We start from the raw sequence: 19,404 nt of genomic DNA on the forward strand, positions 1-19,404 counted from the left end.
CGGACAGCAAGCACGACGGCCGAGGGGTTAAATAGAACCGACGAAACCTTGGCCGGCTCGCCTGTCTGAAGTAATCGCGGGTTGTTAACAATGTACGTGCGATACGTTTTATTAGGTTTTATCGAAAATTTCCACGTCGCGCGCGAAGGATGACGCTCGGTTGTAACGTAACTTTGCAGTCGTTGCGAAGGGAGAGATAGAGAAAGACGGCTTTTGGAACTTTGCCGGATACTTGGCCGATGTGCAGACTTGAAGGGACAAAAAAATTGCCCTTAAGCTCTTGGTTAAATTCCGAGAAAAAAGATCTTAAGGATTCTGAGGTAGAAGAACCGGACAAACGAGATCGAGTCCCTTTGCGGATACGTTCGCTCGAACAAACCGCTCGCCTCGCTGCCTTAAGATCGAATCCAATTACTCATCGCGATCGATCGGTCAACTTTGTCCCAAAGTAAAGTTTCATGTGCGACATTTGCGGTATTTATCTTGAATCCGATGACTTTTTGACGCTTTAATCGTCGCGAGCTTTTCTTAACGGGTGGTTTATCTCGCGGTGTTCGCGCCAAGATAATTTTCAATTAATTAATTAATTAGCGTCGGGTATTTCGGGGGCAGAAAAAAAAGAAGAAGAAAAAGGAAAAGAGAAAAGAAAAGATCGACCCGACGATCGATGTGGTCCAGGCAGGAATGCCGGTGTGGCGCCGAATAAAATTACGAGGTGCTTTTTTGCACTTTCTTGCATACCTACGTCGCGTCGGCGTGCGCTCGTAAAGCGCCAATAAATACCGGCGTAAAATAACGTATAAAAATGATGTATGCTCGGCGAGCATAATTATGACATTAATGAATCTTCACCTTGGATCTATCGTCTATTTCACTCCACAGACGCGGTGGTAGCCGTAAACTTTCTTCAACGTCACGCGCAGGAATTTCAACCGGGCGCCGAATAAAATTAATAAACGCTTGTTTTTTTTGTGTTTTTTCCCCCTTTTTTTCTCGCGTTCTTTTTTTTTGCACTCCCGATCGGCGTCAGGGATTTCCTGGAGCGCGTAAATATTCCCACGTAATATATATGCGCGATCCCGCGATTAAGCTCGCACGAAGCTTATTTAAATGTTAATGTAACACCTCGTTTAAATCAACCGACGCCTAATTTTGGGATACGTGCAGAGCGTGCGCATAAAATCTTTCTCGTTGTATATAATTTTCCACTACTAGAAGGACTTCGAACCCGCCGAATTGAAATGCCAGTCGGGCTGTCATTTGGGCATCCACGATTCGATCGTAAGCACATGTAAAACTTAAGCGATTCCACGCGCGCTTTATCAATCCTACAAACGCCTACCGATGTTACCTTCAATCTTCCCGACGTGTTAAACGCCGAAGTAATAAAAGCTAAGTCGTGTATTCGAACACTCGGCGATATTCGACTCAGGAAAAAAAAAAGAAAAAAAAAGGAAGGGTCTGTTGCGCGAGGTGGCGTGTCTAACTGGCTATTTACAACGCTAATAAATCTCCGTCTTATCCCGTCTCTCGTCCTACGTCGTGAAAGAGAACCGCAAGCTTTCTTTGATTTAATTGTGCGATGGAATTTCGGCGCGGCGCGTCGAATGAAAATTAAGGAATTCCTACTTCTTCTTTTTTTTTTTTTTCGTTCTGCATACCTCGCGTCGCGTCCTAGAGCGCGTGATTTCCTAGAGCGCGTAAATATGTTCCGGATCTCGTGGACTCTGCCTCCTCGCGCTGTGACGTGCGTGTACGAAACCCGGATAGGTGTCCGAAGTGGAGGGGACTCCACTTGGAGGCGGTAGGCGCGTGGTCGCGGCTGGAAGCGTGACATAAAACGAAGCGGCAAACGAGATCGCGGCTCAGTACACACGGGACGACGGTGATCGATAACCGGGGGTTTATCATTGATCGTATTAACAATCGCACCTGTGAGCGCACGTGAGTGCCAGGACAACGATAACGTGGAGTACGGACGGCAAATAAAGAAAAGAAAAGAAAGGGGAGACCAAACGTAACGATGATCAGAGGGACTTCCTTCGCAAAGGTCGCCACCTGCATTCTGCTCGGATACTGCGTGACAATGCGAGTCACCGGCTCCGCGATACCGATGTGGGAATTTCTCTCGAGAGATGAGAAAGTGAGTACCGAGATGAACATTTTTCTATCGATTTGTATATGTAATTAATTGCTATTAGAGGTTCGTTAGTTTTTTTTTTTTTTTTTTTCTTATATTAAATTTTTAATTGAACTTTCTTAATCTTAAAGTCATGAGAGAAACCTGCACTGCTCCGCGTCAAGTAGTACTGCTTCAAACGCGTTCTGATTATTTTCGATAAACTAAAAAGGGATGTAACGTTATTCAAATTTATTAGATCGTGATTAGATATTTATTAAAAAAGAATATATAAGATTGTTAAAGAGAGATTTGAAAAATTTCACTTTTAATATACTTCAATTTTATTTCATTCACTTAATTCAACTGATGAGGGGCATTTCGAATTACAATTCGTAATGAGTTTGATTTGAGAAATACCGAAAATTATTGCGACAATCCACGTGTTCTGTACCGTGAAAGATTGTTCGACAGCACGTCTCTCTATGTATAATGACACGTTCGGTATTGCGGAGCTGTGGAAATCAGGAGCTTCGTTTTAATCTCGAGCTTCTCGATTGTTATCCATCAATAGCCGGATGTCTCGTGATTTTACGCTCGGATCGTAGTTTTTCGCCTCAAAGCCCTCGCCGTTTCCCACGGAATGCCTTTAGTATCCGTTAAACGTTACGCGGTTGTAAAAATCTAAAGATTACCGCGATTATGACGATCGGCTACCGGGAAAGTAATTACGCTGTTATTGTTAATCGTCGCCATGACCCAATAATCGCGCGGATTCTTACAAGGTGACGAGCGTACGTACGGGGAGGTCATAGGTAAAAATCACCTCTCAACGATTGGAAATTAATAATTACATTTATTGGTTTGCCGGAACTGGAGAACGTGGATGGCTCGCTGATTAAATTATTTAATTCCCAAAAAGGAACTTCGAATTTTAATAAGTCTATTCCTATAGATTATCCTTGCTCAACAATGCCTATCGTAAATTGCGCGCTCTGAAGTTAAAAATAAAACGCAGCGTGTGCAGAACCTTAATTGGCGAACGCAGACTGCTAAGGTTAAAATTGCAACCAGTCATTGAAAGTACTCTTAGCCAAGGCTATGCGCGCGGTATTTCGCGGCTGTGTGCATCGGATTAAATGTGTATGTAATACTCTTGAAGCAAGTAAAAGCGATCGCACGAGTAAGTGCCGGAGTTGAAGTTCAAGAGCAGTGCGGCGGTATCTATGATCAGCTTCTCGATTCCCTCGGGTCAACGTACGGATTAAAAATGCAATTCTAGCTGACCGAATTAAAACGACGCGGTAATAATTCAACGTATTGCATTTTAAACGAAGGCTTTGATAACTTAAACCGCGCATTGAATACGAATATATTCAGATTTCAAATTTTTTTTTTATTCTTTTTTTTTCAATATCTGCAATTTAAAGATGTTTCTTTTAGACTTCAAGTAATTAAACTAAACCTCGTCAAAATTAAAATAACTTCCTAAAACTGTTCTTAATTATTTAGACAAATATTTCAACTTATTTTTTTTTCTTTTTTTTTTTAATAGTAAAAAAAAATTTAATGTATGTTTACATTCTACAATTAGCCGAGATATTTGACAGACAGATGCTAAATACAAATTGTAAGAGCGTAACTACACATGTAGTCATTGTCTTTCCGCGCTAATTCGTCTATAGCCGAGAATTCAGCTCATCTCCGCTTTCTCCCAGTTTCCGGAATCGCGGAAACGAAACGGGTAATCCGTCAACTGGCCACGTACCTAAGGTACATTAGTCAGAAAATAATCGCGCTGGAAAGACGCAAGATAAAACCACCGCCAGCACCGCCTTGTTCCTCTCATCGCGCACTTTCAGTTTGCTTTCTTAAATATTTCGCAATTACGTACGCGGACCTTAACACGTTGATATTCGATTCATATTCGATTCGACCGGGAGGAGACAACGGTATCGCGCAATCTGACACATTGTACCTACGTGATACGCGGGACTGTCGGCTCCTGTCGACGTTACGGCGTTACATATCGCAAAGTTTCACCATACGCGGTCGGAATGCGTTGCGGCGATACACCTTTCGCCTTGCTGACCCGAAGTAAAGCCTCCTCTTTACCCAGGAAGAACGTGAACGTTCTCTTTAGAAGACAAGATAATCTATCGCCCGAGGAAGACGCTCGAGGTGCTTTCGTTCATACGCTTTATTCCTCTCACGTGTCCCGCATTCGTTCTCGTTGCGCGGTGAACGCGTGTGGGATCAGCGGTCATCGTAGGGTTTCTAAACGGATCCCGCACCTTTCTCGTTACAGATGAGTCACCTGTACGGATTGTTCAGCAAGCAGGTAGCACGATTTTGCGCCGACTCCTCGCGACCGGACTGCAACAAGAACCTACTCGTGACCGGGATACGGAGCCTCGCCAGCATGGACGACAACGTCCTGGACAAGCTGGATCCTTATCAACGCGGCGCGAAGGAGCTGAGTAAGAAAGCGTTCCTATGATAAATGTATTTATAAAGGAAATTTCGTAACTGTTGAACGAAACGCGAGTTCAATGCAACGTTTTTTTGCATTGCAACTTTGACGTTTTCCCGCGGACCTGTAGGACCTACCTAAGCTCGTAATGTCCTGTATTTTCAGTCTGGCACGCTATGATAGGAAGTAACAGATTCGCGTCGAGAATCAGTTATGAAAATGACGACTTTACGACCGGGGCCGACTTGTTAGGTAAGTTTGTTAAAGAATATACGTGTGATATATGACCGAGACGCCTTGCTCTTTCGTTATCGATTTATTAATCGAGGAATTAATTTAATTAGAAAGTGTCGGTGAATATCGCGCACTGAGAGAGAGACAGAGAAACGTAATTTGCATCGGCCTGCTCGTAAAGAAATGACACTTCGTGGATTCGTCTCTTCCTCGTTTCGGGGATCTCTCCGCGAGCGGAAACAACGTCGTAGGTACCACGAGAAAGTTTCAACCGCGGTTTCGATCCCGGCTCGCGTTCGCGTTCGTGCTCCTAGAAAGTCTTTTTTTTTCTTCTTTTTTTCTTTGTTTTTTTTTCTCTCCCTTGACGATATTGCGCCCGATAAATCATGGTTGTCTTCAGCCACGCGCGCTTTCTCCCTTCTTTTCGGAAAAGAAAAAAAAAGGAAAGAAAAGGAGAGACTCGCGGTGTGGCGCGCCAATCTGAGTAGCCTCAGACTCCGTTTTTGGTGTTATTAAAGTCACGCTCACGCTCATTGTTCGACCACAAGCCAGGCGAACAGTTCTTGCCGTTTGTCAGGTTTTTAATTTTATATGTATAAAAATAATTAAGAAATTATTTTTCACTTCTAAAGTCTTAAATGTCCTGGGAATCGAGTCGCGCGGCAAAAAGATGGAAACTTATGTGCGAAACACTTTCTGAAGGTTTCATCGATACTTCGTTCGGTCTATTAGTATATCCGGTGAGTAATCGAAGTAACGAGGCACTCGATGGATGATGAAGTTTAATAGATAGGCATTGAAAGGAGGTCACTTTTCTCAATGTCCCGGCGCGGGGGCGCGCTACAACAGGCTTTCACATTTTCTCTGTTGGCCCATATAGTATACGTACGTACGTACGCTAATGATGCGTCGACATGCGATGAAAGCCGCGAGCATAGCACGTACGTGATTTCCAGGCATTTATACCGATCCAATTATCGCGCGCGTCTAAAGAAATCCGACGAAGAAGAAAAGAGATCGCCATCGATCCCGCTCGATAGGGGAGACGCGAAAACGCGACGACTTATTTTATTTTTATTTTTTTTTTTTTTTTATAAAATTAATGGCAATTACGCTGTACATTCCGTGGTAGAGAAATTTATAACTGTATAGTGAGCACAACTTGTTTCGCTGGCACCGTACGGGTACTCGTCGTCCATCGCGAGGGCGAATTCCTTCACGTCCACCTTGCGGAATCCTTGTAGCCCGCAAATTAGACGGCATTCGATTACTTGTCGGAAGCGAGGAGAGCACGAGAGCGTGCGGATATTGGATTTTAAATTATCATAATGCGGAGGTCGTGCCGAGCGCGCGCGTCTACGAAATAAAGGTGCGCGCGGAAACGGTAAAATAGGGGGGACCGTTTATCCAAAGTGATTTTTTCGTGAATTGCGCGACCGTTTCCTTTCATGGATCTCTCTTTCCGCCGGACCAAAACGAGATTACCCACGAGTCTAAATCCGACAATGGTAAAAAAAAAAAAAAAATCTAAAGAAATTTCCTCTCGACGTATGTATAAAAAATAAAAAAATGTAATTATAATTAATTAATAAAAGAAAAATATCGATAATCAAATATAAGAAACTTCATGAAGTATCACAATTTAACGCGGCTTTAGAAACGTAGGCCTAACTTTGTCGAATTAATCGCGACGATTCATCCTGATTGCATTCTAAACGGCGGGCTCGGTTTAACTTCTACGGTAAGTCATCGTGACTGAGGAATTTGTGGTACTCGATGCGCTCGCGCGGTTTTAATGAGCGAATCCTAATCAAGCACGGACAAGGATTTCGCAACGGCGAGGCGCATACACTTCCTCGTATCCATTGCGCCCATGTAATAAGTCTGTTACTCAATTCTCGGCTGTAAACAACGTCATTTTCGAAGCCAAGTCACGCCGGCGCGCTTGTTTAATTCTCTTACGTTCTCTCTTTCCAGCGAATAGCGGCAGCGAGACGAACGGCCTCGGCGACGAGACCGCGGCGAGCGGGGATTACGTTTCCTCGGAGCCAACCGGGCCGTATCTGGCGGGACCAATGGTGATACGGGTCTATCCGGACGGCCGACCGGTTCCGGAGGACCAGAAGCGCCCGTTACCGAAGGACGAGGACGCTGACGAGTTCAGATACTCCCGGCTGCCGTCTATCGAAGAAATCGAGGCTAAAAGCGGCAGCACGTTCTACGGGAAGAGCACCAGCGATCCGTCGATGGTCAAAAGAAGGATGTCCTTCGCGAGCGACGACAAGGCCTACCGGCGACCGGAAGCGCTGGGCCTTCGAGGCCATCCGCTACCCTATCAGAGGACCGTATTTCGAGGCGCTTTAAACGAGCGCAGGATGCGCTATTACTGAGAGAGCTGTTCTCTCGCTTTCCTTCTTTTTCTAACACGAGATTACGGCTTGCCGCGGAATTGGAAGCCCTTGACCCTCCGATTACACACTGCCTCGTGATAATGAGACTTTTCGAAAACAATAAATCGCCGTCGAGGGTCCTGGGCGAAGGATGGATGATGAGAGCGATCCCTATCGCGGTCTTGGGCGCGCGGGAAAAACGGTACGTGAAAAATACGCGGGGAAAGTCGAAGATACCAAGCGTTGCGGGACCAGTCGCGACCGCGAGCGACGTGATTGATAATCAGCTGTAATTACTAATTCGTTGCGCGTCTTAATTTATATCTGATGTAGTCACTGCAGTAAGCGCGAAAGGGGAATGTCGTACGCTACTTTTTTGGGAAATTTCTGCGCTTGTCAATTATCGAAGCGAAAGACGTAGAATGGAGAAAAAAAAAAAAAAAAAGAAATGTGATTGAAGAATTCTATTTGTACGAGCTGCGATTAATGCGATCGTCATCAGTCATGTCATATTCGAGCTTCATTTATTTAATTTCATTTATCTACTATAGTATTTATTTAATATTCGATGCGATGTTCATCGGTCGTCATGATTCGCGCAGAAAACTTTGACAAAAGTCTATCGATGAAAGTACGCTGTCCCAGGTTACGAACACGAGCATTATATTTTTGTAAATTCTGTTCTACTTATCTTAAACGAACCAGCGATTAATCGTAGGCCTCGTTTCCGCAAAAATTAACGGACATTACGTATTGTTTAATATACATATATGCGCTATCATGTCGCATAAAGGAACTAGTATACCTCGCTGAAAAATACCATACTTTGCCAATGAAAATATTACGTTATTACGTGAATATTGTACAATTGAAATTATTTATCGTAACGCATGATAAGTTTACGAAAGGCACTTTGCTTTCGAAAATTTCTATAGCCAAGTGCAGGAATAGTTGATACGTTGCGATAATTTTAATGCCAAACGAGCCAAACCCGTTTAACTATTCACAAAAATTATTTGTGCAAATCAATTAACAGCACGTTTGAAGAAATTAATATTATGTCACGATTACGATTGATTATTTCGAGATAATTAAATTTAACAATTAATTAAATCAGGAAAGTTTAAGAATTAAAATATCCGAGCATATTTCTACCAACAGACTTTTTTGGAATATTTAAATTTCGTATTTTTGCTTCTTTAACTTTAAAATCCGCTATATCGGGAATTAATAAAAACCGGTCCGTGTACTATTATTAAGATAACGCCTTCATATACTATAGTATATATTCATTTTTATAATAATTATTTTTGTAAATAGTAGAAATACTTGTCATTGTTAAATATAAGTGTGTCGATGAGATAGAATTAAAAGTGTGATAAAATATAAAACGCGTAATAGAAAAATAAGACCCAATCTTTATAATTTATATTTAAACCCATTTAAAGTTTATTTTCGCTGTCGATCTCCCTGCGCGTGCACTTGACGCGAAATACCACCGCGTCTCTTGATTTAAAAGACGATCAACGAGATTGAAACAATATGATAAATCAAGAGACACGGTAATCTCAACTAGTGTATGAGCAACAAGACCGACCGCGTCTTTACGCGAGTTTTATCAACTGTTTCCTACCACAAACTGATCTATCATTCGAGTCTTCTTGCGAATCTAATAGAATTTACGTCTTACGTGGGATTTTAGCACCTCTCGTTTTTAAATATAATTTAAATTAAATATATATTCTTAATAATTTTTCAAGTTATTACTTACGCAGCATCAAATGAACCAAGAGCGAGAGAATCTGGGACCAGCTAAGCTACAAAGGACAGCCTTCCTCGGCGCTGATATTTTTTTATTATTTCACTGTTACTGCGAAAAGAATTTTAATCATGCATTTATATAGGTGACTGAGAAATTAAATATACATTCGAATATTAATTAATAATTTTTTCTACGTTATTATACTTACGCAGCATTAAATGAACCAAGGGCGAGAGAACCTGCGGCTAGCTGAGCTACAAGGAACAACCTTCCTCGGCGCTAATATTTTTTGGTTATTTCACTGTTACTGTAAAAAGAACGTTTGATGAGATTTTACTCTTAAAAAGTACATGAACAATAAGTGACAGACAAGTAAATGGTAAGCAAGACAACAAACCCGTTAATTTCGGGATTTCTCATCGCCGAGTATCCGAAAACGTTCGAGAAGTATCAGACGGTCAAGAGGATTAAGTTAATGGGCAATTAATGGCACAATTCGAACACCTTTTCCGCCAATTCCGTCGGCCACGCCTCTTTTGTAATGGCCACCACTTCCATATCTTCTCTCTCGCTCCCTCCGATCCAAGACTGCAGGCGATTTCACATTTGACGACGGGACGCCACGTAGTCTATAGATTTAAGATGGGTGAACCGACGTGACGAGTCCGCGATGCGCTTCGTGGAAACGCTTACGACATGGCGCACCTGTTACGCGCACGTTTCCGCGTCTGACGACAATTTCGTTCATGTTTCAGCCAAATAAGGCGAAGGGTGGAACAAGTATCTCGTCACGTGTGTGTGAGCGCCCGCGCGTGTATGTGGGTACGAGCGCGTGTACGTGCGAGAGGTGGTGCTCGCGAGCATTCACACGTAGGCCTGCCGTGGACGTCGCATCCTCGCCGCGTGACGTACCAGATTCCCCTGGCTCGGTGAAACATCGTTGGGCACGCAGTGACACAGGGCGCACCGGCGAGATGTCGTACGAAACGAGTAAGTCGTGTTTTGTCCTCGCGCACCGAGCCCGGCTTCGAGCATCCGCGAAGCCGCCGCAAGGTGTTACTCTCTCTATCTCCGGGCCGGGTCCGCGACACGTCGACGACACGACGGTTCGAATTATCCTCCCACGCGGCTCCTTCCGCGTAGAAATTCGTTTACCTGACTTGCCTAGAGCGGAGTCTAGACTAGAGTCCTAGACTCCGACTCGCCGTACGAGCGTCGTCATACTTGCGTGACAGGATAACGCCGGACGCACAGTTGTCAGTGTGCATATACAGGGTGCTCGAAAGTTATTGGCGTTTCCGCCTCGGGCATCCGTTCTAGGACGAAAGTTGAAGGAAACATTTTGGTTTTAAGCGCGCAAAAAAATTTATTTAACCGATCTCGTCTCCGCGAAATAAAATTGTAAATTTAATACGGAAGAATAATTATAACTTTAGTTGTTATACTTGATCCTGAATCATTTTTGTCTCTTCTGTAATTTTTAACTTTTCTTTTTATTGTATGTTTTTTTTTTGTTTTTGTTTTTATAATTGCTTACGTAAAAAAACCAAAAGAATTTAATCCTAATTAAATTTTTTTTTAGAGTAAGAATATGAAAAACTTTTGATACACCCTGTTACACACACACACGGTTACAAGTAAAATAAAAGATGATTCACAACTGGATATCAAAGTTTAATTGGACTTTTGATAAGATTTGCTCGACATTGCATTCTTATCGGATTAAAATAAAATCTACAGAAAAAGAAATCATTTTATTGTAATTTTTTTTTAAATGTTTTTAATGTTTTTGTTGTATTTAAATCAAAAAATTATTTATGAAGAAAAAGAAAAGAAACGTTTTATTATTATTATAATATATTTAAACTAATATACTTTTATAATAATTATTTTAAAATTAGTTTTACAAATTCTTTTTAATGAATTTACAAAATACTATGCAATATTTTAATTCTGGAATTATAGCATGATGCAGAAGAATAAACTATAGCTTGTTAGTGCTCAAAATAATTTGAAATATTAGGAGCTGGACTCGTGCCAATGTATCAAGGAAGAGTATTTTGGTTCCAGCACATGGATGTATTATGTGTTTGTTTGCTTGATATTCGATCTCTCTCGTGCTATCACATTATCTCGATATTTTTCTGATAAACCAAATCGTTTGTTGCTCATTTATTTATTAATTACATTAAAAAAAAAAAAAACAATTTTGTGGAAAATCTGTAAATTAAATTATTTGATTGTTATATTAATATTTAATTTATTTGAAAATTAACGTAATATTTTTCTACCGTTTCTTTATAGATTTTTATTTTTTACAGAATATATATTTGCTGCATTACCGAGAACTCAAAGGGGACAACCTCTTGTGCTGGGCGGTGATCCTAAAGGAAAGAACTTTTTATACACTAATGGTAACAGTGTTATCATTAGAAATATTGACGTGAGTTTCTCTACTATAATAAATGATTACTATTATCGAATACGGATATACTAATTTACATACTGTTACAGAATCCTGCAATCGCGGATGTTTATACGGAACATTCTTGCCCTGTAAACGTTGCCAAATATTCTCCTAGCGGTTTTTACATAGCTTCAGGAGGTATGTTGCATTATTAATATTAAAAAAAATTGCGAAACATAAAATATTAAATAGCGCTTAACTCGTTTTTCAACCGTTCGATTATGTCCTCCATTTAATATAGATAATTAATAATAGAGTTAAAAAAAATAAGACATTACTTTCAGATCAGTCGGGTAAAGTACGCATTTGGGATACAGTTAATAAGGAGCATATATTAAAAAATGAATTCCACCCTATCGGCGGGCCCATTAAAGACATTGCTTGGTCACCGGATAGCCAGCGCATGGTCGTGGTCGGAGAAGGGAGAGAAAGGTATACTTTGCTCACTAGAATGCATTGAAGTAAGATATTGAAGAAGGCTAAGATAGATCGTTAAAAAAATATTAATCCGTTAATAATTGTGTTTAGATTTGGGCATGTCTTTATGGCAGAAACAGGAACGTCGGTGGGCGAGATCTCTGGACAAAGTAAATCTATTAACTCGTGCGACTTTAGACCAGCTAGACCATTTAGATTAATAACTGGAAGTGAAGATAATACTATCGGTGTTTTCGAGGGTCCTCCGTTCAAATTCAAGTATGTATTATACGCACACGAAATTCGGTATTGGTTCCGTTTTGAAAATAAGAACTTTTATTTTAATATGTTTTATACAGAATGACTAAGCAAGAGCATACTCGTTTCGTTCAAACTGTACGTTATTCACCCGACGGAAATCTGTTCGCTTCCGGTGGATTCGACGGAAAAGTATTTATATATAACGGAACAACTTCTGATTTCGTTGGGGAAATAGGATCCCCTGCACACCAAGGTGGAGTCTACGGGGTAAGTAATTTATTTTATTCGATGTTTATGCGATAATTAAACGATGTATTAAAATCAAACGATTTACAGGTTGCATGGAAACCTGACGGCAAACAATTATTAACTGCCTCTGGAGATAAAACTTGTAAACTTTGGGATGTTGAGACACGTTCATTAATTACCGAGTTCAACATGGGAACGACTGTTGACGATCAACAAGTTTGTAATCGATAAAGTCTCAGTTTAAAAGATATGTAATGGCGATAAATTAAAATAATGCATGTGATTTTAGGTGAGCTGTCTATGGCAAGGAAAATATTTACTATCCGTGTCACTTAGCGGTTTCATTAATTATCTTGACGTCGATAATCCTGAGAAGCCTATAAAGATAATAAAAGTAATTCTATTGATTAATATCTTTTAAAGTTAACGCTAATTTTCAACGCTAATTTTAATTTAATATTTTTCAGGGTCATAATAAGCCAATAACGGTGCTAACATTAAGTCCTGATAGAAGTACGATTTATACCGGTTCTCACGATGGCTACATTACTAATTGGAATGCAGAGACAGGAGAAAATGATCGCGTACAAGGGCATGGTCATGGTAATCAAATTAACGGAATGAAAGCTACGGGTAACTTGCTCTATACCGCCGGTATCGATGATACTTTAAGGTTAATCGATATTGCGACAAATGCATATGCAGAAACCGCCGTGGTAAAATTGGATTCACAACCCCGAGGTCTGGACATATATAATGATATAGCTGTGGTGGCTTCAGTTCGACAGGTTGGTTGATCTATGTGGATATTTTACACATAAACTTTGTATAACAATGCTAAATTAGTAATATGATTTGTAGATCGCAATTACGCAGGATGGTAAAAAATTATCGAGTTTATCAATTAATTACGAGCCGTCATGCGTGTCAATTAATCAAGAAACTAGTGATGTAGCTGTAGGCTCCACATCTGATAATAAAGTTTGTTTCTCATTTATATAATAGTAAAAAATATATAAATATAAATGGATACTATTATCAATCTTTATACAATTTATATGTAGGTTTATATTTACGAGCTGTCAGATACTACATTAACTCAAAAGACTGAATTAGAACACCTGGGTCCAGTTACGGATACCTCATATAGTCCCGATAATAAATATTTAGTCGCCTGTGATGCAAACCGAAAAGTTATACTTTACGCACTACCAGAATATAAGGTAATATATTTTGTATAAATTGATCGATTTAGCTGTTATATAAGATCCGATAAATAATAATAATTATGTGATCATGCTTTAATTAATAATATACTATTAACGGCTTGTTGTTACGCTTATTGGACATTAACAGAAGGTGAGTAGCACAAATGGGGCTAAATGTGTGTACGCTTGTACAAATATAATTAAAAAAACATGATTTTAAGATAGAATATAAAAAATATTCATTTAATTTGCAGCTTGCACATAATAGAGAATGGGGCTTCCACAATGCAAGAGTGAACTCCGTCGCATGGTCTCCAAACTCTGATATGGTCGCGAGCGGTAGTCTTGATACGACTATCATTATTTGGAGTGTAACAAATCCAGCAAAACATACTATTATCAAAAGTAAGCGTAACAAAGTATCATTCGTAAACGAACTGGATAATTAACAAACATTCATGTGTTTCAGATGCTCATCCACAGAGTCAAATAACGCGCTTGGTTTGGCTGGATGAGGAAACTTTAATCTCCGTCGGACAGGACTGCAATACTAAAATATGGCGTATAGAGAAAATATAATTAACTTTTGGATGAATTTTGCCACTTTTAAAGAGACTCAATTTTGGAGGCATTTTATTTATTTCGTAGTCTACAAATATTGTATATTATTTTTTAATACAATTCTTGATATATGATTAAAAAATTATATTGCAATCTCTTTTGCACTTTTTTTATCAACTTTATTAGTAGAATAATTCACATCCCATATAACTAAATCCGCAGCTTTATTTTTCACATATGTAGAGATTTCGTACATATATATATATATATATATTTATATATATATATATATATATATATATATATTGTATTTGCACTAGGAATCACACTACTTGTCTAATTTGTCTTTATTAAAACGATATAACAATAACAAGAAAGTGATAACAATTCGAACACTAAAGGTCTTCAGGAACATGATCACACTTTTACTTTGTACGATGTTATTATGACTTATCATTAATCAGTCCAATATTGTTTTTATTTCTTTCAGCTATGTTCGTAACCATTCGTCTACCACTCACAGGTAGACATATTCGTTTTACAAACTTCTAAATTATTTTTTAATTATATCTAAAAACAATAGTCTATTTTTTTTTATGTTTAATAATTTTTTTGGCTTCAATCTTTTTTTTTGTAATTTAACAAAAAATTTTTAATGTCAATAAAAAGATATAATTTAATAAGAAGGTATCCTAGTGAGGGTTAAAGTGTGTCTATAGCATAACACAGTAGTAACTTTACCATCACAGTATTGATGATGGTTTTGATGTATTATACCGTGGACGTTTTTGAGAGGAAGCTACCGGGTGTCTGTAAGACACGTGTTTCCTGAGAGCGTCTCGCGATCGTGACACGTGCGAACACGATGTGCAGCTGTATGAACTATTGCTATGCGTCTCCATATGTACTCGCAAATTGTACTGATTACTCAATTGTTTACCACAGATAAGACAAGTGACACTGGATTTGTTGTAAGTTTGAGAAGTTCTACTGGGAGTGGACGCCGCAAGCAATTTGAAACTCGCGTCCCACACGGCTGGCGGTGGCTTTACATCCTCTATAGGTGCGATTTGATCCTCCACAATCGACGCTGCCTCATCCGCTATATTCTCTGAGTAACCTCTATCGATATATTTATTAACAGACACATTAACAGGAACAGACGTTTTCTCCCTTTGGTTTAACTTTGCATTTATGGAGTAATAGGGCTTTGTCTTAACGCAATATGATATACTTTCTTGATCGTTATTAGGATCTTCGTCCTCTAAATTATCCGTTACTTTAGGCAACGGTATTGGTACGGATCCACATTCTGACGATCCAGCTGTTATATTGTCTTTTGACTCTGTCTTTATTATCTCTTCATTTGATAGTCTTTCCTGAGGATGGTCTACTGACGATTGCACATATAAGCCGTTATCCTGTCTAGAATTTTTCTGAAATAAAAAAATATTCATAATCATGCAAATTACATAAAATAATTGTCATATTTTTCCATTAAAGGCACTATTGCAGACTATTATTTTAGAGAGAGAAAAAAAGTATGTTTTATTAGACGTTTTACCATACATTTATATTAAAAGTATGTTAGTTTATATACCATACATTTATATTAAAATATATTTTATTATATTAATAAAATGCAAATTACTTTTAATAATTTAATTTTTTAACTTTTGGAAAGTGTAGATATTAATGGTATACAACAATGAATGTGTCAAAACTCATGAAAATAAGCTAAAATATATGATATGATACAACAGGTTATGCATTGCACAGTTATTTACTTTTGTGCAATTTAAATATATTTATATCTATTTAAAATTCATATTAGGACATATTACTTAAGGATATTTAGCATGATAATTTTTGAAACATTGTTTTTTTTATTTATATCAATCCTACAATACATATGCGTTAAGCAATAATAAATATTTCGAATATAATATCTAATCTTTCGTGAAAAAAAAAATTAAAAAAAATTAGTCAAGAGTTACTGAATTTTAACAGTTTAGCACATAAAAGTCCACGATTGTTGACTCTCCATTCGAAATCCATTTCTAAAAATCGTCTTTAGATTTTCATGCATGTTCTCTTTTTTTTCTTTTAAACAATATCTTTAGAATCGACAAATTAGTGCTAAACGTTTGTTATCATCACACTTGACTAAACATGTTAAGCATTATTGTACTGCGAAAAAAAAGAACATAACTGTCGTATAAAATCGCTGTTCTAATTTCGGTAATGTATAGTTTTAGTAATTTAGAGATTCATGGAAGAAGCTATTTTAGATATACCTGTAAAGTCATTCTATGGGGTAAGGTTCCATGGGATGCATCCACTTGCATTTAGTTGCAACACACACAACGATCTTGATCTCGTGGATATCGTTTTTATTCATTATCGTTCCTTCGATGCATGTACGAACATAATATGTGTAGCGGTATAATTCCTTCGTGAAGTACTTCTTGAGGAACGACAGTGAATGTGTTTAAGTAACCTGAACAAAACAACACGATCAGGGTAATATAAAAAGATTAAGTGAGGAACAAGCGAACGTGAATTTTGTTTCGTTCTCCGTTCTGCTGAATAAATAAAAGAGAAACTAATTATCTGCGATTTTTGTAAAAGTATATTCGTGACAATATTGCGGTAATTCTGTAATTTTTTCTTTTTAGGTACATTGGTATCAGACATGCATGTTACAAGGGAAGTATTTATTATTTACAATAACATATATATGTATATAATATGCTGCGAAATATAGAAATTTATATCACGATTTTATAGATAAGACAAATTCTACTTAATAGCTTTACTTACAACTCTAATAAATGATTCCAACACTTACTACTATCGCATATTAGATTACATCTTTAATATGCAATATGTTACATTAAAAAAAAAAAAACAATTGAAAACGAATATATCGACATATTCCATTAAAGAAGCAATATTATTTATTAGCTAAAGAGAATATAGATACTATTAATTAAATATTACAATGCATAAACAGTTGTATATCAATGTTAATGAAAAAAGGGAGAAAGAATGTGAAAGAAAAATGCATTTCAAAATGGTGCAGTTCATTAGTAAAAAAAATTGCATAATTTTCATACATCTATATACTTTGTATGTGTTGAATGTATCAACAAGTCAGGGGTTTTTTTTTTTTGTAAATTGCAACAGATACATATGTGAAAGATAAAATGTTGATAAGAAATGGTAAGAATTATTAAAGAGAATATCATATTTTCACATAACGGCGCTTAAGAAACACATGCTGTTATAGCAATTAAGAAACTTTTTAACTGAGAATAAGCGTATTAAAAAGATTAAATATTATTCATGCTAATTACCTTAAGTACTAAAAAAAAAAACATCAATAATATAAAAAAAAAAAAAATCACAGTCTTTATATCTGGATATATTATAATAAAATATAAACGTATTTAAAAATATTATCTAGTGCCCATATAAAACTACAAATATATTTTATTTTTTTAATTTAACAGTAATAACAAAAGTTCTATTTCAATAATTTGTACACCTAAAATACAAATTATTGCTGATTAAAAAAAAAAATATATATATATATATATATATATATAAATATATATACAAATTAAATGCTAATACTAAAAAGATTGAGAAATACATTTAGAAAACACAATGTAGATATATAATATAGCATAATTCTTTTTTACACAAGCTTTTCTAATGTTTCCAAATAATTCCTACATTTCAATAATGTTAAATAATAGAAGAGAACACTTACCCCAGCCATATCAGCTAATCCACAAATATGCAATGTGTCAGCCATAGCTAAAAGGGCAGGTAATTGCTCTTGATAAATATTCACTTCTCCATTATACATAAACTTGACCAGAGCACACAGATTTGCATATTCCATGCCTGGCAGCACAATGACAGGATGTTGTAGCGAGCTCAAGTCCTAAAAACATATTTGTAGGGATTTATTTTTATAATCGATATCATTGAAAATATTTCAGAAATTCATGCATTCTACTATATCGCTAAGAAATATAATATATATTTGTATAACATAATTAAAATATTTTCATCTATATATACCTTAAAGAGTTCTTTAAAGTAATAACTACAGGCGGAGAGTATAATTCTATGAGCATGAATGTGTCTGCCGCCAGCGCTGAGTGTAACGTCTGTTAGATGACCACCGTCAAGTAACTTTGGAAGTGAGCTCAAAAGAGTATTTTGAAAATTATGCCACCGTAAACAGAATTGTTGCCCTTCCATGTCGTCTGCTGCAAGAAAAAAGAAACGCCTTATTAAAACAGTTTCATTAAAAAGATAATGACGTAAAAGAAAAAGAAGCACAGGGCTTCAGCTTACAGCAAAAAAATAAAATAAAATATATACATATAATAAATAAATAAAAAAACACGTAATTTTCTTAAGAAAAAAAAAAATTATTTTTAAAAAACGGGTTGGTGAAAAGAAAAAATACTTTACCGCACAGATTCGCGTCTGCGTTGATTTATGTGCGCTAAACTGTACTGAACATCGTGGAAACGGGCGCGTAACGATTCAGTAACAGGGTTAAAAGAACGTAAGGGCAAAAGAGGGATTATCTTCCGTTCTCGTAGCTCGTGAGATGGGGATCTACGCCGCGGACGCGGGATCGCGACGCGAGAGAGGCAGCGCCCAATTCGAGAGACAAGCCGAGGGACACAATACTATTTATTTAATCAGGCTCGGTGCAGGTTCCAGCCAAATCTATTATTGTACTCAGGTATGGCTGGAGGAAAAGGACGGCCGTCTCGTGACTCGCGGACGGCTCGCCAGCGCGCGGCGGGCGGCTTACCAGCGCCGATTCGAAAACGCCGAGGTCGTCGATTCGTGAGCCGCGGTAAAATTTTCAAGAATAAGGGATTCGTAGTTGGTTTATCGTGGCTCTTACCTCGTAAAAATCCAAGTCCGTTCGCCACGAACGACCCGTACCCAGCGCGACACTACTCCGCTCGACTCCGCTCTCATCTGACGAGCGCCATAATCGCGATTAGCACGGATCACGCACAGCCAGAAGAGTGCAGAGGAGCTCAGTCGAATTAAAATGAGCCGCGATTGACAGGAGCGAGCTCAAAGCCATCTCTTGGTGTCGCCTCAAAACGATTTTACCGCCATTCATACGACGCTTTCGAATACAGTTGAAACTAGAACAGAACAGAACAGAACAGAATATTAACTGCATTTTTTCTGTTTCAGATAATTACTATTGAAG

The 19,404-nt window shown here is 38.0% G+C and overlaps 3 protein-coding genes and 1 long non-coding RNA gene across 6 annotated transcripts; 2 read left to right on the forward strand and 2 right to left on the reverse strand.

Moving 5' to 3' along the window:
- Positions 1-1,622: 1,622 nt before the first annotated feature.
- Positions 1,623-8,627, forward strand: Reg-5 (Rhythmically expressed gene 5). The gene is made up of 4 exons (XM_070658756.1): positions 1,623-2,143; positions 4,428-4,599; positions 4,758-4,844; positions 6,804-8,627. Exons 1-4 carry the CDS (start codon positions 2,024-2,026, stop codon positions 7,214-7,216), a joined length of 792 nt encoding a protein of 263 aa, XP_070514857.1. The 5' UTR covers positions 1,623-2,023; the 3' UTR covers positions 7,217-8,627.
- A 303-nt stretch (positions 8,628-8,930) lies between these two features.
- LOC139103771 (uncharacterized) lies at positions 8,931-9,750 on the reverse strand. Its single transcript, XR_011545948.1, has 3 exons — positions 9,376-9,750; positions 9,187-9,285; positions 8,931-9,086 (listed from the first exon to the last, which is right to left on the reverse strand). It is a non-coding gene; the product is annotated as an uncharacterized lncRNA (long non-coding RNA).
- Positions 9,751-9,770: 20 nt separating this feature from the next.
- On the forward strand, positions 9,771-14,294 carry Flr (actin-interacting protein 1 flr). Its single transcript, XM_070658723.1, has 13 exons — positions 9,771-9,968; positions 11,300-11,421; positions 11,493-11,583; positions 11,730-11,877; positions 11,974-12,141; positions 12,222-12,390; positions 12,460-12,588; positions 12,662-12,766; positions 12,840-13,160; positions 13,234-13,353; positions 13,437-13,595; positions 13,835-13,985; positions 14,050-14,294. The coding sequence occupies exons 1-13, from the start codon at positions 9,953-9,955 to the stop codon at positions 14,157-14,159; spliced, it is 1,809 nt and encodes a 602-aa protein (XP_070514824.1). The 5' UTR covers positions 9,771-9,952; the 3' UTR covers positions 14,160-14,294.
- Positions 14,165-19,207, reverse strand: LOC139103758 (longitudinals lacking protein, isoforms H/M/V). Of its 3 annotated transcripts, none has more exons than XM_070658748.1 (4): positions 19,084-19,207; positions 18,237-18,427; positions 17,920-18,096; positions 14,165-15,577 (listed from the first exon to the last, which is right to left on the reverse strand). In XM_070658748.1, the coding sequence occupies exons 2-4, from the start codon at positions 18,417-18,419 to the stop codon at positions 14,885-14,887; spliced, it is 1,053 nt and encodes a 350-aa protein (XP_070514849.1). In that variant the 5' UTR covers positions 18,420-18,427; positions 19,084-19,207; the 3' UTR covers positions 14,165-14,884. The 3 variants fall into 3 exon arrangements, with proteins under 3 accessions (XP_070514849.1, XP_070514851.1, XP_070514850.1); XM_070658750.1 differs by having other exon boundaries at positions 18,237-18,424; positions 19,084-19,186; XM_070658749.1 differs by lacking the exon at positions 19,084-19,207 and adding an exon at positions 18,636-19,017.
- Positions 19,208-19,404: the final 197 nt, after the last annotated feature.

The sequence above is a fragment of the Cardiocondyla obscurior genome, linkage group LG06 (assembly GCF_019399895.1).
Source record: "Cardiocondyla obscurior isolate alpha-2009 linkage group LG06, Cobs3.1, whole genome shotgun sequence".
In the NCBI taxonomy this organism is placed as follows: Eukaryota; Metazoa; Arthropoda; class Insecta; order Hymenoptera; family Formicidae; genus Cardiocondyla; species Cardiocondyla obscurior.

Excerpts from the sequence above, each read along its gene's own strand:
- Reg-5 (XM_070658756.1), top strand. The coding sequence starts at position 2,024 with ATGATCAGAGGGACTTCCTTCGCAAAGGTCGCCACCTGCATTCTGCTC. Across the intron at positions 2,144-4,427 it reads TTCTCTCGAGAGATGAGAAA|ATGAGTCACCTGTACGGATT; the intron begins GTGAGTACCGAG and ends TTCTCGTTACAG. Across the intron at positions 4,600-4,757 it reads ACGCGGCGCGAAGGAGCTGA|TCTGGCACGCTATGATAGGA; the intron begins GTAAGAAAGCGT and ends CTGTATTTTCAG.
- Flr (XM_070658723.1), top strand. Across the intron at positions 11,422-11,492 it reads TTATCATTAGAAATATTGAC|AATCCTGCAATCGCGGATGT; the intron begins GTGAGTTTCTCT and ends ATACTGTTACAG. Across the intron at positions 13,986-14,049 it reads AAAACATACTATTATCAAAA|ATGCTCATCCACAGAGTCAA; the intron begins GTAAGCGTAACA and ends CATGTGTTTCAG.
- LOC139103758 (XM_070658748.1), bottom strand. The coding sequence starts at position 18,419 with ATGGAAGGGCAACAATTCTGTTTACGGTGGCATAATTTTCAAAATACT. Across the intron at positions 18,097-18,236 it reads ACTTTAAAGAACTCTTTAAG|GACTTGAGCTCGCTACAACA; the intron begins GTATATATAGAT and ends ATATGTTTTTAG. Across the intron at positions 15,578-17,919 it reads GATTAGCTGATATGGCTGGG|AAAAATTCTAGACAGGATAA; the intron begins GTAAGTGTTCTC and ends TTTTTATTTCAG.